General features: G+C 43.9%; 1 protein-coding gene across 1 annotated transcript in view; it reads right to left on the bottom strand.

The window, feature by feature from the left end:
* The window catches only part of VAT1L (vesicle amine transport 1 like), a 70496-nt gene that overhangs the window by 44920 nt on the left and 6858 nt on the right, over positions 1 to 18718 (bottom strand). Inside the window, exons 2-3 of the mRNA XM_077310844.1 lie at positions 7952 to 8081; positions 4539 to 4754 (exon numbers count right to left, since the gene is read on the bottom strand). Of these exons, the coding sequence (XP_077166959.1) occupies positions 4539 to 4754; positions 7952 to 8081 (346 nt within the window). The remainder of the gene's footprint in view (positions 1 to 4538; positions 4755 to 7951; positions 8082 to 18718) is intronic.

The raw sequence follows: 18718 nt of genomic DNA on the forward strand, positions 1-18718 counted from the left end.
TCTCCTCCGCAATTATTTCTAGGATGGAAGGGGAAACCAATGGATCCGTCCTGTCTGCATTTCCAAACTGATGTATGCAGGAAACTGGTGTCAGAAGAGGCATGGGAAAAGCCCCTTCTTCCCCTCACCCAGTGATCAAATGGGCCAGGAATGGTTGCCAGCCCCTAGGCGGAGCCTGGAGATCTCTCACAACTAATCCTTAGACAACAGAGGTTAGTTTAGCTGTTGATCATGGCTGCTTTGAACTCTATGGTGTTATTCCATGTTGAGGCCTTCCCCTCCTCAAACTTCACCCTCCCCAGGCTCCTCTCCCTCAGTCTCTAGGAATTCCCCAGCCTGGAGCTGGCAAGCCCAGGGCCATGGCTAATGCCTGCATATTGCCCATCTGTTCTGGAGATATTCCTTGTTTACAGGAGGGATACAGAGTCCTTGGCCACGGGAGGTTTCGAGGGAAGGAGGCGTATGCATGTGTGTGCTGATCCTCCTGCCATTTTTACACAGCGGTGAAAAACCTTCCAATCTCCTAATCTTTTCCGCTTGTGAGAAATCATTTTCATCCCTCTAATTCCATGCTCAGTGCTCACTGTGGCAGACTATGACAAATGGAACTCTGACAACAGGTCTCTAATCTAACAATTTGTCATTACACTCAGCCACGCAATCTGGAAAGGGGGCGATAAGTCTCACAGGCAAAACGATGTATCAAGTCTATGTTTATAGGACTTGATACAGATTGTGAATCTCCTTGCCCCCGAGGGCACCTTTATGGCAATCATAATAGAAGGTCATCAGGCTGACAACTTTATAAAACTGGTTTTCAAGCATTCTCTTGTAACCTGCAGGCGTGCATTTCACCATGAAGCATTCCATATGTGTGGCCGGCTAGAATAATTAGCTAGTTGTCATGCTTGGAACAAGTATCTAAAACCAGATGGGGTAGGAATCTCTGCTGGACAATTCTCAGCCTCCTAGAATCATAGCATTGTAGAATCATAGAATTGGAAGGGTCCTCCAGGGTCATCTAGTCCAACCCCCTATACAATGCAGGAACTCATAACTACCTACCCCACCACAGTGATGCCAATTTCATGCTCAAGTGATCCTTCCACCAAAAATCTTCAGAATTTGGCTTGGAGGAAATTCACCTGCCATTCCAAAGTGTCGATTAGCAACTCCTTGGGTATGCAAGGAAGGGCCACAAGGGCACAAGAGAAACTTAATACAATGTCTTCTTTCTTTTAATCTGATAAACCTTGTGATAGGACAGCATTTGTGGAGTGGCTCTCTGTTTCGAATTCTTTGTGCACAAGTTTCTCAGCATGAATTTTATTCATGTCGATGTTTAGAGCCAACACAGGTTCTTGTTTTGGTGACTTGTCATGCAGCCATCCAAATGTTGCAAGCTGAGCAAACCTGTATTCTGAGCCAGATAACACAAAGTGACTGTGCCATGGCCAGCACAAATGATCACATGGGAAACCTTCTTGCATGTTTTGCCTGGGTGCCTGGTTTTTAATTTGCTAATACAAATATTCATCATGGGGATCAGTCTATTGAACCATCAAGTTCTTTTGAAAGAACAAGACCATCCCTTTGGTCTGTACTCTCAGTGAGTTTCTGTCCATCAAAGATGGGGGTGCTGCTTTGTAGATGCTACAACGTGATGTGCATGATGAATGCCTTTCCAAAATGTCTCCACATTGCACAAGTGACAGACAGAGAAAAAGGAAGCAGGAATACTGAGATCCATGTTGAAGGTTGTTGGATCATTATGTCACAAGACTCTTCCGCATAAGTAAATAACATTTCCCACTTTGTCCTTGATATTGGGACACTGCTTTCTAAACATTGGTGGTCATAGGGAGCATTTGAGAGGACATGACCTCCATAAACTGAAGATGTGTTCACAAGCCAAATATCATTAGGGCTTCCAACACCAGGTTGGAAAGTTCCTGGAGATGCTTCAGTACAGCCTGATGAAGAGAGGGGAGGGACTTCAGTAAGGTATAATTTCATAAAGTCCACCCACCAAAACAGCCATTTTCTCCAGGAAAACTGATCTCTCTTCTCTGGAATTGGGCTGATATTCCAGGAGTTCTCCAGGCGCCACCTGGAGGTTGGCAACCCTAGCTATCATGCAGAGATGGGAGACGGCCGGTGTGCTCATTCCCATTTTCCTTTTCTGTGCACTCAGTCAAGGAAAGGGGTTGTGTGTACAGGCCAAGGATAATACAGCTTCATGTGTTCACAGTGGATCCACAAATCTGAGTCCAGGGCCATAAAGTTCACAGGGGATCACATCTGAGATGAAGCTCCCTGAGGTTTGCAAGAACTATGCGACAGGATATTACTGTTCCTTTTCTTCTTCCAAGTCTCTTCCTCTCCCACTCCCAAAGAATAGATGGTAGGCTCCTTAGATGAAGTAAGGATCAACACTTTCTGCTGGTGTTAATCTATAAAGCACCATTTATACCACAAATAGGGTTGCCAGCTCTGAGTTAAAAAATACCTGGAGATTTTGGGGGTGGATCTGGGAGTGGGTAGGATTTGGGACAGGGAAGGACCCCAATGAAGTAGAACGCTATGGAATCCACCCTCCCAAGCAGCCATTATCTCCAGGGGAACTGATCTCTGTTGCCTGGAGATGAGTTGTAGAACCAGGGGATCCCAGGTCCCACCCAGGGCCTGCCATCCCTAGACCAAACACCATATGTCTGTTATATTATAACAACAACAGCAAATAATCTTGTTCCTATGGAGTCACTGAGTCCCCGTTTACGTCTGCAGTTCTTGGGCAGTCTTTCTTCCCCCTCCCTCAGCTCTCTATTTTTTCCAAATTCCATGCTTCAGATTTCCTTTTAATATTCAACAAGAATAAAACAGGCCTCCTCTGTACTGTACCGAGCCATAATAAGATTATAAATTCCAGTGCTTTACTGCAATGGTCTGGGAGGGGTCTTTCATCTTAAGCACATTTATCTTGGGCTAAAGAGATTTTCTGCTGAGATAACTTTATCCTTGTTATGCCAGTTGTGGCCTGCATGCATACTTAGGATTTGGGCAGGCAGGGAAGAAAAAGCCTCCTGAAAGTTGCCATATATAGAAGATGCAAGCCTTTTCCAACTGTTTTGGTTCAAGCCAAGTGTCTAACTTTGTAGACCTTTAAGGGACCCCTCTGGTGCTCTGCTTTTGGGCTGAAGTTGGATATCAGCACCAGGTTTCCTGGTTTCCCTTCCTAACCACCCAGCCTTCTCTCCCACACCTCTCCTGCTATTTCGCTATCTTAGAACTGGAAGAAGCTCCAGACATTGCATCTTGCTAAGCAGATTTTACACTTGCCATACAACTGAACTATCTAGATGAATTGCCTATCCTACTCCTTGTATTGCTTAGTAACATTCACCATGAGGTTTCTGCCCATCTCTTGGTCCACGTTAATGGTAACTCTAAAAAAACGGCATGGTCATTTATACTACACAATATGGTGCTATGGTGTAGCTGACCCGGTGGTAGATGTCACATGGCAATCTTCTCAGGGTTCTTATAATACTCCAGATCAGAAGAATGTATACATGGATATCTACAAGAACCCAAATTATTCATTTTGTCATGACCGAAGCTTCAACAAGTCATGATCTGGATGGCTCAGGATTCACTGATTTCTTCAGATCTTGGAAATTAAGCAGGGTCAGCACTGATTAGTACTGGGATGAGAAACACCAAGAAAGTCCAGGCTTTCTACATAGAGGCAGGTAATGAGAAACCACCTTTTGACTTAAAAACCTTATGGGGGTGGGGGGAAGTTGCAAGGAATGGCTTGAGTACCCATTCTGCAAAAGAAGGGCCAGAAAGCTCAACGAGGGAAAGCCCTACAGTCTTGTAATTGTGTCTGCAGAGAAGTCAAGTACAGACTGCAGTACTGAAGAAATCCCCATGGCAGATATGGGAGCAGGACCCAACTGAGACCCCACCCAGAATCCCAAGGGTGAACCTTGAACCTAAACTGCAAGAAGAACCACCGTCTTATCTACTCAACCCTCTTGCTCCCTCTCATCAAAGATGCCAACAGGAAATAATAGAATGATGTCCAAGGACAAGATTCTGAACTAAGATGCTATGGCCCAAGAGAGAAAGCAGTGTCTGGGACAGGCTGTAGCATTAGGGTAGATATACCGCAGCTCAACTTGGCATATTCAGCTAGACAGACAAATAAAAATACATGAAATACTGACATCTAAAACACTGTGATTTCTGTTCCTCAGCTAACGTTTACGATTTGAACTTCCTGTTTTCTTAAAAGCACACAGAGACAATCAATACGTTTTTCACAAGACTAGGAAAGGATGTTTAATCGATACGTATTAATGCTCATAGATGTGGAGATGGGAAGGGACAGAGAGGACGGTTCCATCATTCTCTCACTTTGGCCGATGGGAAATTTTAAAAGCGAGGTGAGGATTTCAGAGCCCATCCCACAAGTCAACGCATCCAACGTTAAAAGTCCTCGTAGGCCAAGAGTTAAGTCAAGCTCAACTTACCACCCCACCTCCTGCAGAGTGAACCAGCACGGACATGCCTTCTCGCAAGTTGGCGACTTCAAAGAGCATCATGTAGGCAGTGACAAAGTTCATGGGAAAGGCAGCAGCTTCTGAAAAGCTCATATCGTTGGGGATCTTATACACAAATTCGAGAGGCGTGCACACAACTTCTGCCCACGCGTTGTAGTTGACAAAAGCCATGACCCGGTCGCCAATCTGAAAGCAATGTGAAAGTGACACATTCAGAGTACGGGATTCCGCGAGTCTCTATGTGGCCTATTATGAACGGCTGCTGAAACGGTGGCATGGAGAACGAGGAGGAGGAAAAAGCGAAGCAAACAGATTATGCACGGGACGGAACACAACGGCGGCAAAACCCAGACTATCCGATTATGCACGCAGATACTCCGGAGTCGCTTCTGGTTTCGCCCTGGTCCCAGGAAGCTCCACTTTCTTCCGCATCTCACTAATGTGGCTTTTTTGGCGGCATACGTTGGCTCTGCACCCGGTTGCCGCCTGCAGCGTGCATAATTGGTGATTTTAGCCGCCGCCATTCCACCCCAAATGCAGACTTTCCACTCCGTGCATAATGGGCCTGTGAATGGCTACAAGGTGATCTCTAACAAGGGCTAGTTCACACGTGCATCACTGCATCGAAGGAGAAGCGGCACGTATGAAAAGGCTCTCGCAGATGTAGCTACACAGACTGCAGTGCTGCAAAACCCTCAAGGCACAATGCTTTTCAATAGCAAGCAGTTCACATCCAGCTTCTAGTCATCACTGGCAGAGAGATCAACCAGGACATGATTATGTCCGAACCAGCCAAGAATATGAAAATTGGTATGATGCATTAGGTCAAAAGGTCTGTCCAGTTGTCAATGGCCAGCCAAATGACATCAAGAATTTCCCTACAATGCAAACTCAACATTATCTATTTTTCTTTTCTTGTCTAATCACCTGTATTATGAGATAAAGTTATATGAATTTCTCCATGTTGGTGGAGCAGAAGAGCTAGATTTGAGTCTGGTGGCCACTTGGAGTCCAATAAGATATTTTGGGTATACACTTTCGACAGTCAAAGCTCTCTTCATCAGATCTGATGAAGGAAGCTTTGACTATCAAAAGCTTATACTCTGAAATTCTTGCTCAGTCGTGTGATGGAGCTTCCATCAGTTTAACTGCTATGGGACAGGCTGGGCATAGAAAGGCAGTGTTTGAATAACTGGATTAGGATAAAGGAAATCTGGGTTCAGGTCGTGTTCATCCTGTTCATCCATGAAGCTCACTGGCTGACCTTGGACCACTCACTCTCTCTGACTTCCTTATCAGGGTGGGGCCAAACTGTGGCTCTCCAGATTTCCATGGAATACCATTCTTATGAGTCCCTGCCAGTACGTGATGGCAGGCACTCATGAGAATTGTAATCCTTGGACATCTAGAAAGATGACATTGATAGATACCTATTTCTCCTTGTCATTTGCACCAAATGAGGCATCTGACATCCTAAATAGGCAAGAAGAGAGATTTGAGCTAATAAGCTGAAGCCCGAACTCAGACAATATGGGGAGACTTCTAGTAATGGATTGTTTATTCCAACAACTTGGAATTTCTCTTGTGCATCACCTTGTAGGTTGTTTCAACAGAAAGGCAGTGATGCGCCCTGAAATGAATAATTACATTTCATCCCAAAGATCGCAATGATTCTAACACAGTTCTTGAAATCTGTAGACTCGATCCAAACACATTGGATGTGTCTGAGTGACTGTGCTTTTGGTTTTTTTAAAGGAGTATGGTCTAGATTTTGAGTGCAAACTTTGAATCATTGTACTTGGAGACCTTTATCTAACTTTATCAGCTCCTCTTGACAGGTTCTAAAATAGGAATTTAAAATGCATTACCCTAGCAGCTGAAATTCTATTACTATCCAAAAGATATAACTGGCAAGAAATGGCAAGGGAGGGACTTATCTCACATATGATGCAGCAAAGAGACCAGGGTTTTTTTCAGCATTTTTTTTAAAAAAGTGTGTTGATTATTCCACATACTGTGTTCATATATAGTATGCTAAAATCTGTAAAAACAAAGCAAACTAATTTATTCAGAAATATTCTGTGCAGGTTTTGATGCAGAAATGTACACATTGTTCAAACACTTCTAGTAGCCTCATTTTAAACGAGAACAGAGAGCTAGAAAATACAGGAGTGGCCAACTTCAATGATCAACGACAGTGATCAAAGGCTGTTATGGAATCATCTTTCCTTTGAGGTCAGGCTAAATAGGTTGGGACTTCGCAGCTTATTGAGCAGCACATGAAAAGGATTTCCAAAAATGATTAATGACGGGGAAGGGAAGCCAATGGATATAATTTATTCTTTCTTAAATCTCTGCAGCATTTCATAAAACACACTGTCTTTATATCTGATTCTGAACCTGGCCCCAGAGTGTGGATCAAACAATCCATGCAGTGCTGGTGGTGGTGGTGGTGGGAGCTGGCAGGCAAGACTCAGAGGAGGAAGAAAAGGGAATGGTGGGGGAAGAAAAAGAGTCAGTAGCGAAAGGGGAGGTGTCAACAAAGAGATGGGATTCCTCAACCTTGGGGAGAAGACCCCCTTGCTACCAACGTTTCAGCTACAAATTATCACACCATTTCAGCCATTGCTTCTCGTTACTTAATGCTTAATTCTGGCATTTTACTTTTAAAAGATTTTTTAAAAGCAATCTGGCAAAAGATTTTTTAAAAGCAATGTTGGCATCATTTTGAAAAACGATTCGCCCTTTTAATTGGGGAGAGTGCTTTATTGAAATTGGAGTGACAGGTCTGCTTCAGCAATGTTCACGAGCAGGCCATCACCCTTTCAGGTCTACCACAAAGCTATTTAGGAGGCACGTGCTCAAAGCCCCTGAGGGCGGATGGAGCAAGTTATGTGGTTTGATTGATGTTTTTCATTATTATTGTCGTGGTGGTTTTTCAGAGCTGCATCTGAAGAGCCCTTTGTAGAGATATCTTCCATTCATGGAAGAATCCTCCCATGAATCCTTCCAGTCACAGAGGAAGTCTTCTACTCATGGTAGGAGACTTTCAATCACAGAAGACTTCTCCTTGTGAAAGTGTGTAATATACATCATTTCAGCTATCCTTAAAATCAATTTGTAATGCAGATTTATATGCTCACGTCTCAGATACGAAGGAAGAAGTTCTGAAGCTACCCAAGACCATCAAACGAATGGGTTCACGGAGAACCAGGACTTTTCTACTTCACAGTTTAAACTTTTAGCCCTTATGCCTACTGAAAGTAGCATCAGACTAACTGGTCTGCTTCTGGAACACAGCCGTATTAAAACTTGAGCAATAATAACTCAAGGAAAGAGTCCCATGGTTCCAAGCGATATACAGTTAAGCATTACGACATTACCTCATATCCTTTCACATTTTCGCCCAGAGCTTCTACAATTCCAGAGCATTCAAATCCAGGTACCAGTGGGGTTTTGGGTGGATTGTCAATATTCCCCTGCCGAACCATCAGGTCAATAAAATTTAATCCACTGTAAATGCAAGAAGCAAGAGAAGATTATATGAGAAGGCATGTTTTAGAGAAGGGGAGAAAGAGATCCAGAGTAAAGATCAGCCAGTCTCATTGTGTTCCAGGGTAATTATTACACATTCTAGAATTTGTACAGAGATGGAACAGGGAGATGATTCAGGGAGCAGTAAATGCTCTCTCTCTCTCTCTCTCAATTGTCTTTTATAGTTTGTCTAAAACTCTAGAGAGAATATCAATTTGAGGAAAGCTAGGTAGACCAGACATCTGATTAAGAAGAAGTCAGTTTCTCTTCCGATATCTGTGAAGTCAAAAGAAAGGTGTTTGGGGGGGGAAAGGACTAATGCTTTTGAAAGGTATATTGAAACACAATAAGATGAAATCTCTAAGCCAGAAAATATGAACACCCATTACTAGAACAATACGTTAGGATAAAAATGTTGGTAACAAAGCAATTAAAGTAACTCTCCATCCATCAATCCCAGTGTGGCATAACAACAACTATTTATTCAGAAAGTTCTTGTGGAAAAGAAAAGTTGTTTTAACTAATTTCCTAAGTGCTTTAGTAGTCCATGCCGTATATGGGAAAGGAGCCTCCACAGCCCAGGCCCTGCTTCTAGGAGAGATTGACAAATTCATGGTTCGGAACTTCAGAGTTTTCATCAAATCTTCATCACCACTAATGAAACTGATGTAATTAATTTAGGGAATAGTCAGATGATCCATTTTAAAATAGATTGACCCTGATTCAGCATAGATTATAGGATCAGGATAAAAGCCATAGGCCTCCCAGTTTTGCCTGTATGCTTCCCAACCAGAATAGGAAACTCTTTCCTACTTCTCCACTACTCTTTGGAGTTGGAGGTGACAAAGAAGAAAGGCATCTGATAGACTTGGGAATGCTGTTCTATATGTGCTTATGCATTGTGTATCCAGGGCAGATTATTGTTCCTGTGATGCCCTTAGTACCTTGTTTTGACAAAATTCAAGGAAGACCTCCCTTTGGAATGCAATATGCAAATACTGTGTATGCCATTTTCGTGGGGCTCAAAGTAGTGGCAGCTCTACCCTTGACACAAGGTTTGTTGGTTTCACAAAGATGTCTGGTTGGCCAGTGTCTAAAATGGAACGAAAAACTGGATGAGTCCAAAGTCATAGCTTGTTAGGAGTGCCAAAACCTTGGGCCAGCCTAGAATGGGCCGGCATAGTGGAAAAGTTGGGAACCATTGGTCTGGGTTATTTAGGCTGCTACCCCCTCTCAGCAGCCAAATTCCTCATCCTAATGATTTCTGGTATCTGGCTGGGAGACTGAAGGCCCTCAATGGTAAAGCATTTGTAGTAGTGGTACCATCTGCAGTGGTAAAGCAACCAAGAAGCATCTGTAGTATTAGGGAGGGGTTTTCTTTATGGGCTAATATGCTTGAATGACCTACTCTCCTGAGAATAAGCCCATTGAACAGAGATGCTTAGTATTGTACTGATAGCTGCTGTTTTATACAAAAAAAAGGAGAATCCCAGTTATTTTTATCACAGCAGGGAAAGTTGAGACTTCCAATTTGTTTAATTGGTTTGATCAAGAGAAAATGTAGTCATAGATTGAAATTTATCCTTCGGTAACTCAGTCTACAGCTTTGATTGAAGGGGAAAGCAACATAAAGTCCAGAGCTACTTCCCAGCTGCCCTTCCAAGGCCAAATTTGATTAAAAAACAACAACATTGATTGGTCTTTCCTGTTTGTACCCTGCATATATTTTCCATCTCAGTGTGAAATTGCTGTAATTTGTTTTTTTTTTTGTTAGGAAAAAGAATGAACTGTAACAGCTTCGTGGTAGTCTGTCTTTAAAATCTAGGCATTCTACATTACTGATGAAAATTAAACTGATTGAAATTCAAGTTATTATTGGTATGTTTTTAAGCAAAGAAGCATCCTACATTTAAAATGCCTAAGCAGATGGCTTTACCCTCTAACAATGCTTATTAAAATGCTATAGAGAACTTACAAGAAATGTCAATATCTACTAAGAAAAACACACACAGTGTTTTGAATGATGCTGATATATTTAATTATTTTCTTAAACCGGATCATTAATCTAACAAGATACATAAGAAACCCTTTCAAATGCCAGTGATTTCAGTTCTCTGCTTGTGGCTGTTGGGCTTTTTTTTTTTTAAGTAGCAGGTCTATTCCTAACAACATACCATTTTATTAAGTAAAGTTTGCCCACAGGAAAGTGTTCATGGGATTTCAGCCAGAGTTACTTGTACCATTTTGTATGCAATGTATACAATCCAATGCTGATATACTGACAAAATAGCAAATACCATTGAAAAATGTACTTTTTTGGGGGGGAGGGGAGGATATGGGCAAGAAAAGGGAAAAAGAGGCGAAGCAGAGGTTTTGATGCACACACACACTCACAAAAAGAAAAATCAAAACACAGACTTGGGGGCTGCAAAGGCAGGGAAGAGAATCATAAAGTTGGAAGGGGCCATACAGGCCATCTAGTTCAACCCCCTGCTCAACGCAGGATCAGCCCTAAGCATCCTAAAGAAACTTGAAGTCATCCCTCCTTTGGAGTTCACTGTTTACACCTGTGTGGTTTGTGCTGTGATTCCACTTTCAGCCTCGTAAATGATGGAAAATTGCTTTCATTGCCAGATGGGGACAGTTCTCTCTGCCTTCAAAGTAGCTTACTCATTGGGTGAGTTTATCACTACGGGGGGACAAATTACCTTAGCAAAGCTAGGAAGGACAACATTATTACTGCCTCCGTGAATGGTCGCAGGGCAGGCCTGGGATTCATTGGAGCTTTCCAGAGGAATGTCAACAGTCTCAAATTTCCTGGCTTTTTGACCCTGCTATTTACTTTTCCCATCCTCTGTATCTCTCTGTGCCTGCAGGTGGGCATGTAGGCATCCGCTGAGTTCAACCTTCACAATGCGGATGAAGGGGTGAGCATCCCCCCAAAGCTTCTGCCAGGAAAACAATGCAGTCCCATGGAGAGATGGCACCAATGACCAGTCTTTGAAGCAGCACCAAGACTCCCATTTGTTTGTACTGTAACAGGACTAGCACAGCCGGTAAGATTGCCAACTTCCAGGTAGGGCCTGCAGTTTTCCCAGAGTGCCCCAAATGAAACATAATAGTCTTAATCCACTGGTGGGAGAGAATGACAGAGGGAGACAGGCAAACAGCCCTGAAATGCTAGCACCACAATTAGGATGGCCCTTACTCGGGTTGCTGCCCATCTAGACTCAGCCGACAGGGGCACCCAGAAGAGCAACATTGTCCGAGACTGACATCTTGTTCTTTTTAGAAAACTACAACTGGACCTCGCTGTCTGCTCCAGTCTTTTGGGGAGGCACTCTTTTGGGTGCCCCTGTCAACTGAGTCTAAATAATAATTAAGTATATCAAGTCTCAACCCACTTATGGTTAGTGTCTGCATTTGTGAAATTCTATCTTGTATTAAGAAACCCAACATAATTTTAAACACACACACACAGGCAAGGAAAAGACTAGCTGGGATTATTCCATTGGCCAGAGTAAACAGCACAAAATCATCTCTTATCCAAACAGTCAGCCGGAGACAGAATGGAAATTAGAATTGGACTGAGGGGTCACAGTTAAGTACTTATCTAGCTCGATGATTTCTTTTCTTTTTTAATGCTCGTGTTGATGCACACTGGATTCCTCCAGAGGATCTGTTACACAAGCTGGATGAATGAGTCAGAGACCTCAGCTGACCAAGCAAATTACCCTTTGCGACAAATTTCAGACAATGGATCCTACAGAAAAGTGAACAACAAACTGAAAGCCCCATCTGACTCACTAGAGTGAGTCTAAGAACTCCCTCTCATTGGCCACAAGATCCTCCACATGACATAGGGAAGGAAAGAGAGAAGGGAAATTCTGCATGGCGGCCTAGCTAAATTGTGCTGGCTCCATGCTATGCATGTCAACACTGGATCTTGAGCTAGAAATGTGTCACGAGACTAGAAAAGTGCTGCATGTGATGACTCAGAGTCCTGTTGCAACTGGAAGACACAATCCTGGGCACAAGCCACAAAGGACGATGAAGACGAAGATGACGACGAAGACGACTACTACTACTACTACTACTACTACTACTACTACTACTACTACTACTACTACTACTACTACTACTTCAATTTATAGCCCGCCTTACTCCAAAAATCATGGCAGGTTACATAAAAACATACTCCATTAATACCCTTAAACACCAGCAACCCTGGTCAAAAGCATCAAGATAGCACGATAGCAAAAGCAAAAAAGCAAGATAGCAAAAGCATCAAGATAGCAAGATACCACCCACAGTCCACCACCAGAGGGTTCACTTGATGGTATAGTGTAGCCTGAGGAGGAGGAGGGGGGGTGTAGATCTTAACCAAAGACACGGCAGAAGAGCCCTAGGTAAACTTTTACCTAGGGACTCCAGTCCCCAATTGGCAAGGGACAAGGAGAAGTCTCAGCTCTGAGAAATAATGTAAAGATGGACTTCTAAATGCTGCAGCTTTAAGAATTACTAACCCCATCCTAGTTAAATATCAGTAGGCTAAGTAGTGAGTGTTAGGTTAGAGGGATGTGTGTTTTCACCTTGCATACAGATTCCTTTCATTTTTTGTCAATTACTTTTTAATATTCTGAAATGTCCACTCCTGACCTCTGGAAACAGATGATGTCTGTGCTTTCTGTCAAATGAGTAATCAGGGGGAGGAAGTATTTGCCTTGTATTCATATTTTTTTTTGCGTTGTCTTGCTTCATGTCAAATGTACAGGCAATGCATTTCATTATACATTCTAATTAATATATGTCTGCTTTGAGGGGCTTAATTTAACCCTGCCTTTTAAATTATTTTTTAATGGCATGTAATCATATTTATTGTAGGTCCCTTTTATGATTTGTATCTAATTTATGGCTTTATAGAAAATCCTCCGCCAAAGCTTTTATGGCAAAACATGAAGGGGCTTTGTGTAACAACCCAGAAGCTGTCGCTTAGCATCACTGGTTTGCTAGTAGTGGGGAGGGGCTGCAGGTAACTTTGCACAAGCGACAAGGGAGACACGCCAACTAGATGCAGCCTCTAAACAGCAAAACGGGATGTGCAATTCTGTCTAGAGAGAAGTTGCTGGTGGCTGCAATTACTGGCTGTTTTTTAAGTATCTCCTCCTTCAAAGTGAGGGGGAAGGGTGGTGTCACCAAGACCGTTTATGCACTGGGAACTTCACTGCCCCAGCTCCTGTGCAAGAGCACACATCGGGGGCAGATGAGGCACACCGGGCCAAATGCTCCCCCATGTGGGTGCAGGAAGAGGTGGGGCAACCTGCCACAACTAAAATTCCACTTGCAGCCTGGTATGAAACCTCCAGTGCGTAAATGGTCCAAGAGGAGACTTGTGATGGCTGTGGGTTTTTCCAACCTTGCAGCAACCCAGAAAGGATTGGGGTTTATGAGACCATCCATCTGCATGGACTCAGGACCCAGACTCCAGTGCAGTATGTTAATAAGTCATGTGTGCAAATCGTGGTTTCATCATGAGATGAGCTGAAAACACCATTTTAAAGAAAGCTAAACTAGTGGAGGGCTGGGAAGGGGACACAGGACGTTCCTTGCCTGGGCCCCATATGGTATCAGGGCCACCCCATTCCCAGTTGTCATGAAATATTCCTATAAAGAAGAAGTGTTTTCTCCTTACAAGGAAAATCCCTATCGGTCAAGGCTACTAAACCAGGGTTTTCTTCAACCTCTCTCAGCCTGCAGGCACCACTGGAATTTTGATGCAGGGCGATAGGAACGGCCACAAAATGGCAGCCATGAAACCGCTGCTGCAGGGGGCAAAGCCGACCACAAAATGGCTGCTATAGCTTAACTTCCGTCATACAGTGAAGACCCTTGTACTGTGGTGGTAGCTTTTGCTAAAGCAAAGTTTAAAAAACAATCTGCACACCCAATCAAATCTCCAATGGCCAATCAGAAACCTCGCTGGACAAAAGTTGTTTCAGGCCCCACCCACTTTTTTTAAAAGCGCTTGGCGGGGATCAGGAAAAGTGTCAGTGGAACCCACCGTGCCGACAGCCACCATGTTGGGGACCCCGGTACTAAAGAAAGAAAACAGAGGCAAGTACAATTTCCCCCCGTGCTGGTTGTAACCAGTCATGTAGAATCCGCAAGGGGGAAAGAAATCAACCCCGTGCAGCATTTATATTCCTACAGAAAGCCTTTCATCTTATTCCCAATATTGTACGAAAAGCCCTTGAGACACACGACTCCCTTCTCTTTGTCTCTCATCTGAATCTCACAAAATAACGAATCCTGTTTTAAAGATAGCAACATGTTTACGCTTTCTCTCTGTGTGCAGATGCCAAAGAAACCAACTTCTCCATGGGCTTTGAAGTTCCCCTGACAAACTAGGGATGGGGAGGGGGGAACGAAACATGTTATGATTAAATGCTAATGGAAATAAGCCTGATGCCAGAAATAGCCACCCTCTCATCCAGCCCTGACTCAAGTGTCCAAGGTGGACAAGGAACTCTTTCTGCTCAGTATTCATCCCTGCAGGTCCAGCAACAGCAGCTCTAAAGGGGAGCATCTGCCAGGGCTTCCTGCCACGGAACCCCATCCCCTCCTCTGTCCCCTGCCTGTGCCCCCTTCCCTGACCCGCTGTCTTGAGTGCTCCAACTCCTGTCATTCTGGCTGCCTGTATCCTACCTAGACGGCTGCTGGTGGCTTGCAGGGGATGGATGGACAGATCGAATCCCTGGCAACTCTGCCCAAGCCTTAAGGGCTACTTGGCTCAGAACCCTCACTAGTAATGGCAGTTGGGTATCTTTTGCTGAACTGCTTCCATTTAGGGGCATGATGCAGTACGTGAGCTAACTAGGGTTGCCAGCTCTGGGTTGGGAAATACCTGAAGACTTTGGGAGTGGAGCCAGGAGTGGGCAGGATTTGGGGCAAGGAGGGAGTGCAGTGGAGTATAATGCTACGGAGTCCACCCTCCAAAGCAGCCCTTTTCTCCAGGGGAAGTGACCTCTGTTGCCTGGAAATGAGCCATAAAACCGGACAGTCCCAAGGTCCTGCTTGGGGACTGGCATCCCTAACCAACATTCATTGTTGGCCCCATTGAGCTGAGCGGCCCTGCAGAGCTGGTTTAACACAGCAGAACCTCTGTGCCTGGTTTGCTGTAGGGTCATCTTCACTTCCCCGGTCCACTCCTGCTGATACGCAAAGCCGAGGAGGCTGAGGAGGCCGAGAGCCTCTTGGGAACTACCATCACCCACATTTGCCTTCCTTCCATCTAAACATCCCATCTCATCTTCTTCAAACCTGCAGCTGTCTCCGTGCGGCTGTAGTCTGACCCATGAGTAATTCCATTGATCGCTCTCATGCAAAGCAACGCCACGTGACTATCCAGAGTTCAATGCAACGGCAGAAACTAACAGCGACAAGCTGAGACCGAGAGGGCCTGACCCAGAAAAGAGAATGAGAACCTGCATGAATACCAGACAGTGTTCATGAGGAAATGTAGGTCACTGGGAACAGCCGTGGAGATGATCAGAAGCCGACCATGAGCTGAGAATTGATAGAATCATTAGTTCAGACCTTTTTTATGCACAACAGAACTTGGAGTGGGAGGATTACTGGTGGTTTTTTTCTTCTTCATTTCAAACATGTCCATATGTTCAAGCAAGTCCACAACTCAGGTTTTCCTGACTGTAGCTCCAACCTTGTAGAACAGCATGGTTAAAGCAGTCAGAAGGGTGCTTCCATTCATGGCTTTTTGTCTGCAAAACGCCCCCCAAAACAGATACGTTTTATTTCAGAGAGCTTTTTTCCTGCTTTCTTATGGGTTTTTCTGCTGAACTTGTGTTTTATGTTGAGTCTACTGCAAGTATGATTTTACTCAGGGGTAGTCAACCTGTGGTCCTCCAGATGTCCATGGACTACAATTCCCATGAGCCCCTGCCAGCAAACGCCATGAACATCTGGAGTCCACGAACATCTGGAGGACAACAGGTTTACTACCCATGATTTAATTGATGTCAGGGATTGTTTTAGGGTTGCTAGGTCCCGGCAATTGGCAGGGGGTGAGAGGGGAACGGACCAGGAGCAGGAGGGAGACCTAGGTGACGTTGCCGGTGATGTAGTGATGTCATCACGTTGGCAACATCATGGCGACACTCTGACATTTTGGGAAAATCTTGATGGTAGAAATGGGTTTTACCAGCTAATCACTGGTGAGGGTGGGGCTTCATGGTGGGGAGTGGAGTCTTATTCTAAACTGCCTTGGGTTGGCAGGTAGGAAGGCTGAATGAAATATTTTAAAGAAAGAATTTTAAAAATTATTAAAATGACAAAATAGTGTTTCCTTTTGAGTGCCGTCTGCATTGATTGCAGATATGACTGTTATTAATCATCATCATAAATATTAGTGATAGTTTTATGCACTTCCCTTTTCTCTAAGCAAGAAGAAATCCCGGAGTAGGATTTTAGTTTCCTTGGGAAAAGAACGTCCCAACGGCATGTTCAGGCGTAGATATAGGCCATCCCTCTCAAAAAATTTCTTTTGGGTTTTCTCCATAATGATGTCAGATTTCTCCCCACCTATTCTTTTTGGCTGATTTTCCTGGTTCAAATTTTTATTTTAAGACCTTTTTGCAATCTTTTTTGCTTTGGCTGATCTCTCTGCCCACTGCCTGCTGTAAAAAAAACCATCAGTGACTCCAGCTGTTGCTGGAGGTTGGAAGAACTTATTCACAAACAGTTTTCGGCTGGCAAAAACATGTTGACAGGTGAGAAGAAAAAGTGAGGAATGAAATTCTGCTGGGGCTTCTTGCAGCAAGGACTGGGCAAAGAGAATCTTTACCCTCCCTGCTGGTCCACGGAACTGAGTTTGAGATTCATATTCTCCAGCTGTCCTTATTTATCAAGACCAGTCTCATGTCATCTAATGTGGGAAGGGCTCAGTGACAGAGCACCTGCTTGGCATGTGGAATGTCCTGGGTTCAACCCACGGCATCTCTAGTTACATAAAGGAGCAGGATAGAAGTGGCATGAAAGACTTGGAGAAATCTGGATATCTTGATAAACTAAGGGTCTGATCTGGTATAAAGCAGTTTTATTTATTCAAAGCAAGGTTGCTTTTAAAAATGCTTTTAGTATGTACTTACATACACTAGGGTTAGGGTTGCTAGCTCTGGGTTGGAAAATACCTAGAGACTTTGGGAGGGGGGATCTGGGAGTAGGTGTTATTAGGGGTAGTCAACCTGCGGTCCTCCAGATGTCCATGGACTACAGTTCCCATGAGCCTCTGCCAGCGTTTGCGGGCGGGCGGGTGGATGGATGGATACTTCATGTATTTGATGGAGACTCTAATAGATGGATGGATAATGTTTTTAGATTATTAATGGATATTCTATGGGTTCTAATGTGTATTGTGATTTTTAATGCTATAATTGCCACTGTTTTATGCTATATTGCCCTGTTTTTCTTTGCTATGGCTGTGAGCCAATGCAATTTATTAGTGATATAGGATCCTATTATAGAAATTATAGAAATTCTGAATCGCTTAATGTGCCATGTTACTTATGCTATGCGCCTGTTCTTTCTGGTAGTTCCAGTCTTCTAATATCCGAATGCATTAGTTATTGATATCCTAATGCATTCGTTATTGAATGTCCCATTTTGTTGATTGTACTGACTCACTAAGGGTACTCTTCCTTGAGTCCATGTGAGAAAGGGGGACACTAATAACATAAATAATAAAAGAATGTGGGGCAGGCCTTGTAGCACGGAGAAGAATTTTATTTATTTATTTCAAATCTATCTCTCCCTCCTTGGACGCAAGATGGAATGAAGCAAAAGCTAGCAGGAAACCTGGAGTCCAGGGGTTGTTAACAGAGAATTCTTGCAAAACTCCCAGAATTTCTTGGGACAAACTTCAACCACTCAACCACACAAGGTGGCTCTGGGCAAGATGCCCTCCCCTGGAATAAAGCCCAGCCAGCAGCCCCTTTGTGCAAACACATACAGGCACACATACCCCTATGGATCAGGAAGTAAAGCACAATACTTTTCATGGAAATGGGAGTGTGCTGGATTTGGGGAGGGGGGTAGAATGCTACAGAATCTACCCTCCAAAGCAGCCATTTTCTCAAGGGGAGCTGAACTCTTTAGTCTGCCAAATGAGCTATAATTCTAGAGGATCCCTAGGTATTACCTGAGGACTGGCATCTTTAATTCTCCATCAGACCATGGGGTCTAAGAGATACCCCCCATGACACCCGCCATACTAGTGTAGGACTACTGTAGCCTTTCTCAACTTTTCTTTTGCCATTGAGCAATCCCTGAAACATTGTTCAGGCTTCGAGAAACCCCAGAAGTGGCACAACTGTGCAGAATATGGCTGGGAAGCATAGCTGTGGACACACCCACCTGGAGCCCCTCCCCTTTCCATCCTCTCCAGACCAATCACTGGCCATTTTGGAAGGAGGGGCAGATTGGCATTCCCATATATGGTCATATCAACCGATAAATGTTTTACAAGTTAAAAATGTATAAATGGAAAATTAATGAACTCCCACTCATTCAGGAAACTTTTCCAGGTCCATCAAGAAACCCCA

This window comes from Paroedura picta, chromosome 14 (assembly GCF_049243985.1).
Source record: "Paroedura picta isolate Pp20150507F chromosome 14, Ppicta_v3.0, whole genome shotgun sequence".
Classification (NCBI taxonomy): Eukaryota; Metazoa; Chordata; class Lepidosauria; order Squamata; family Gekkonidae; genus Paroedura; species Paroedura picta.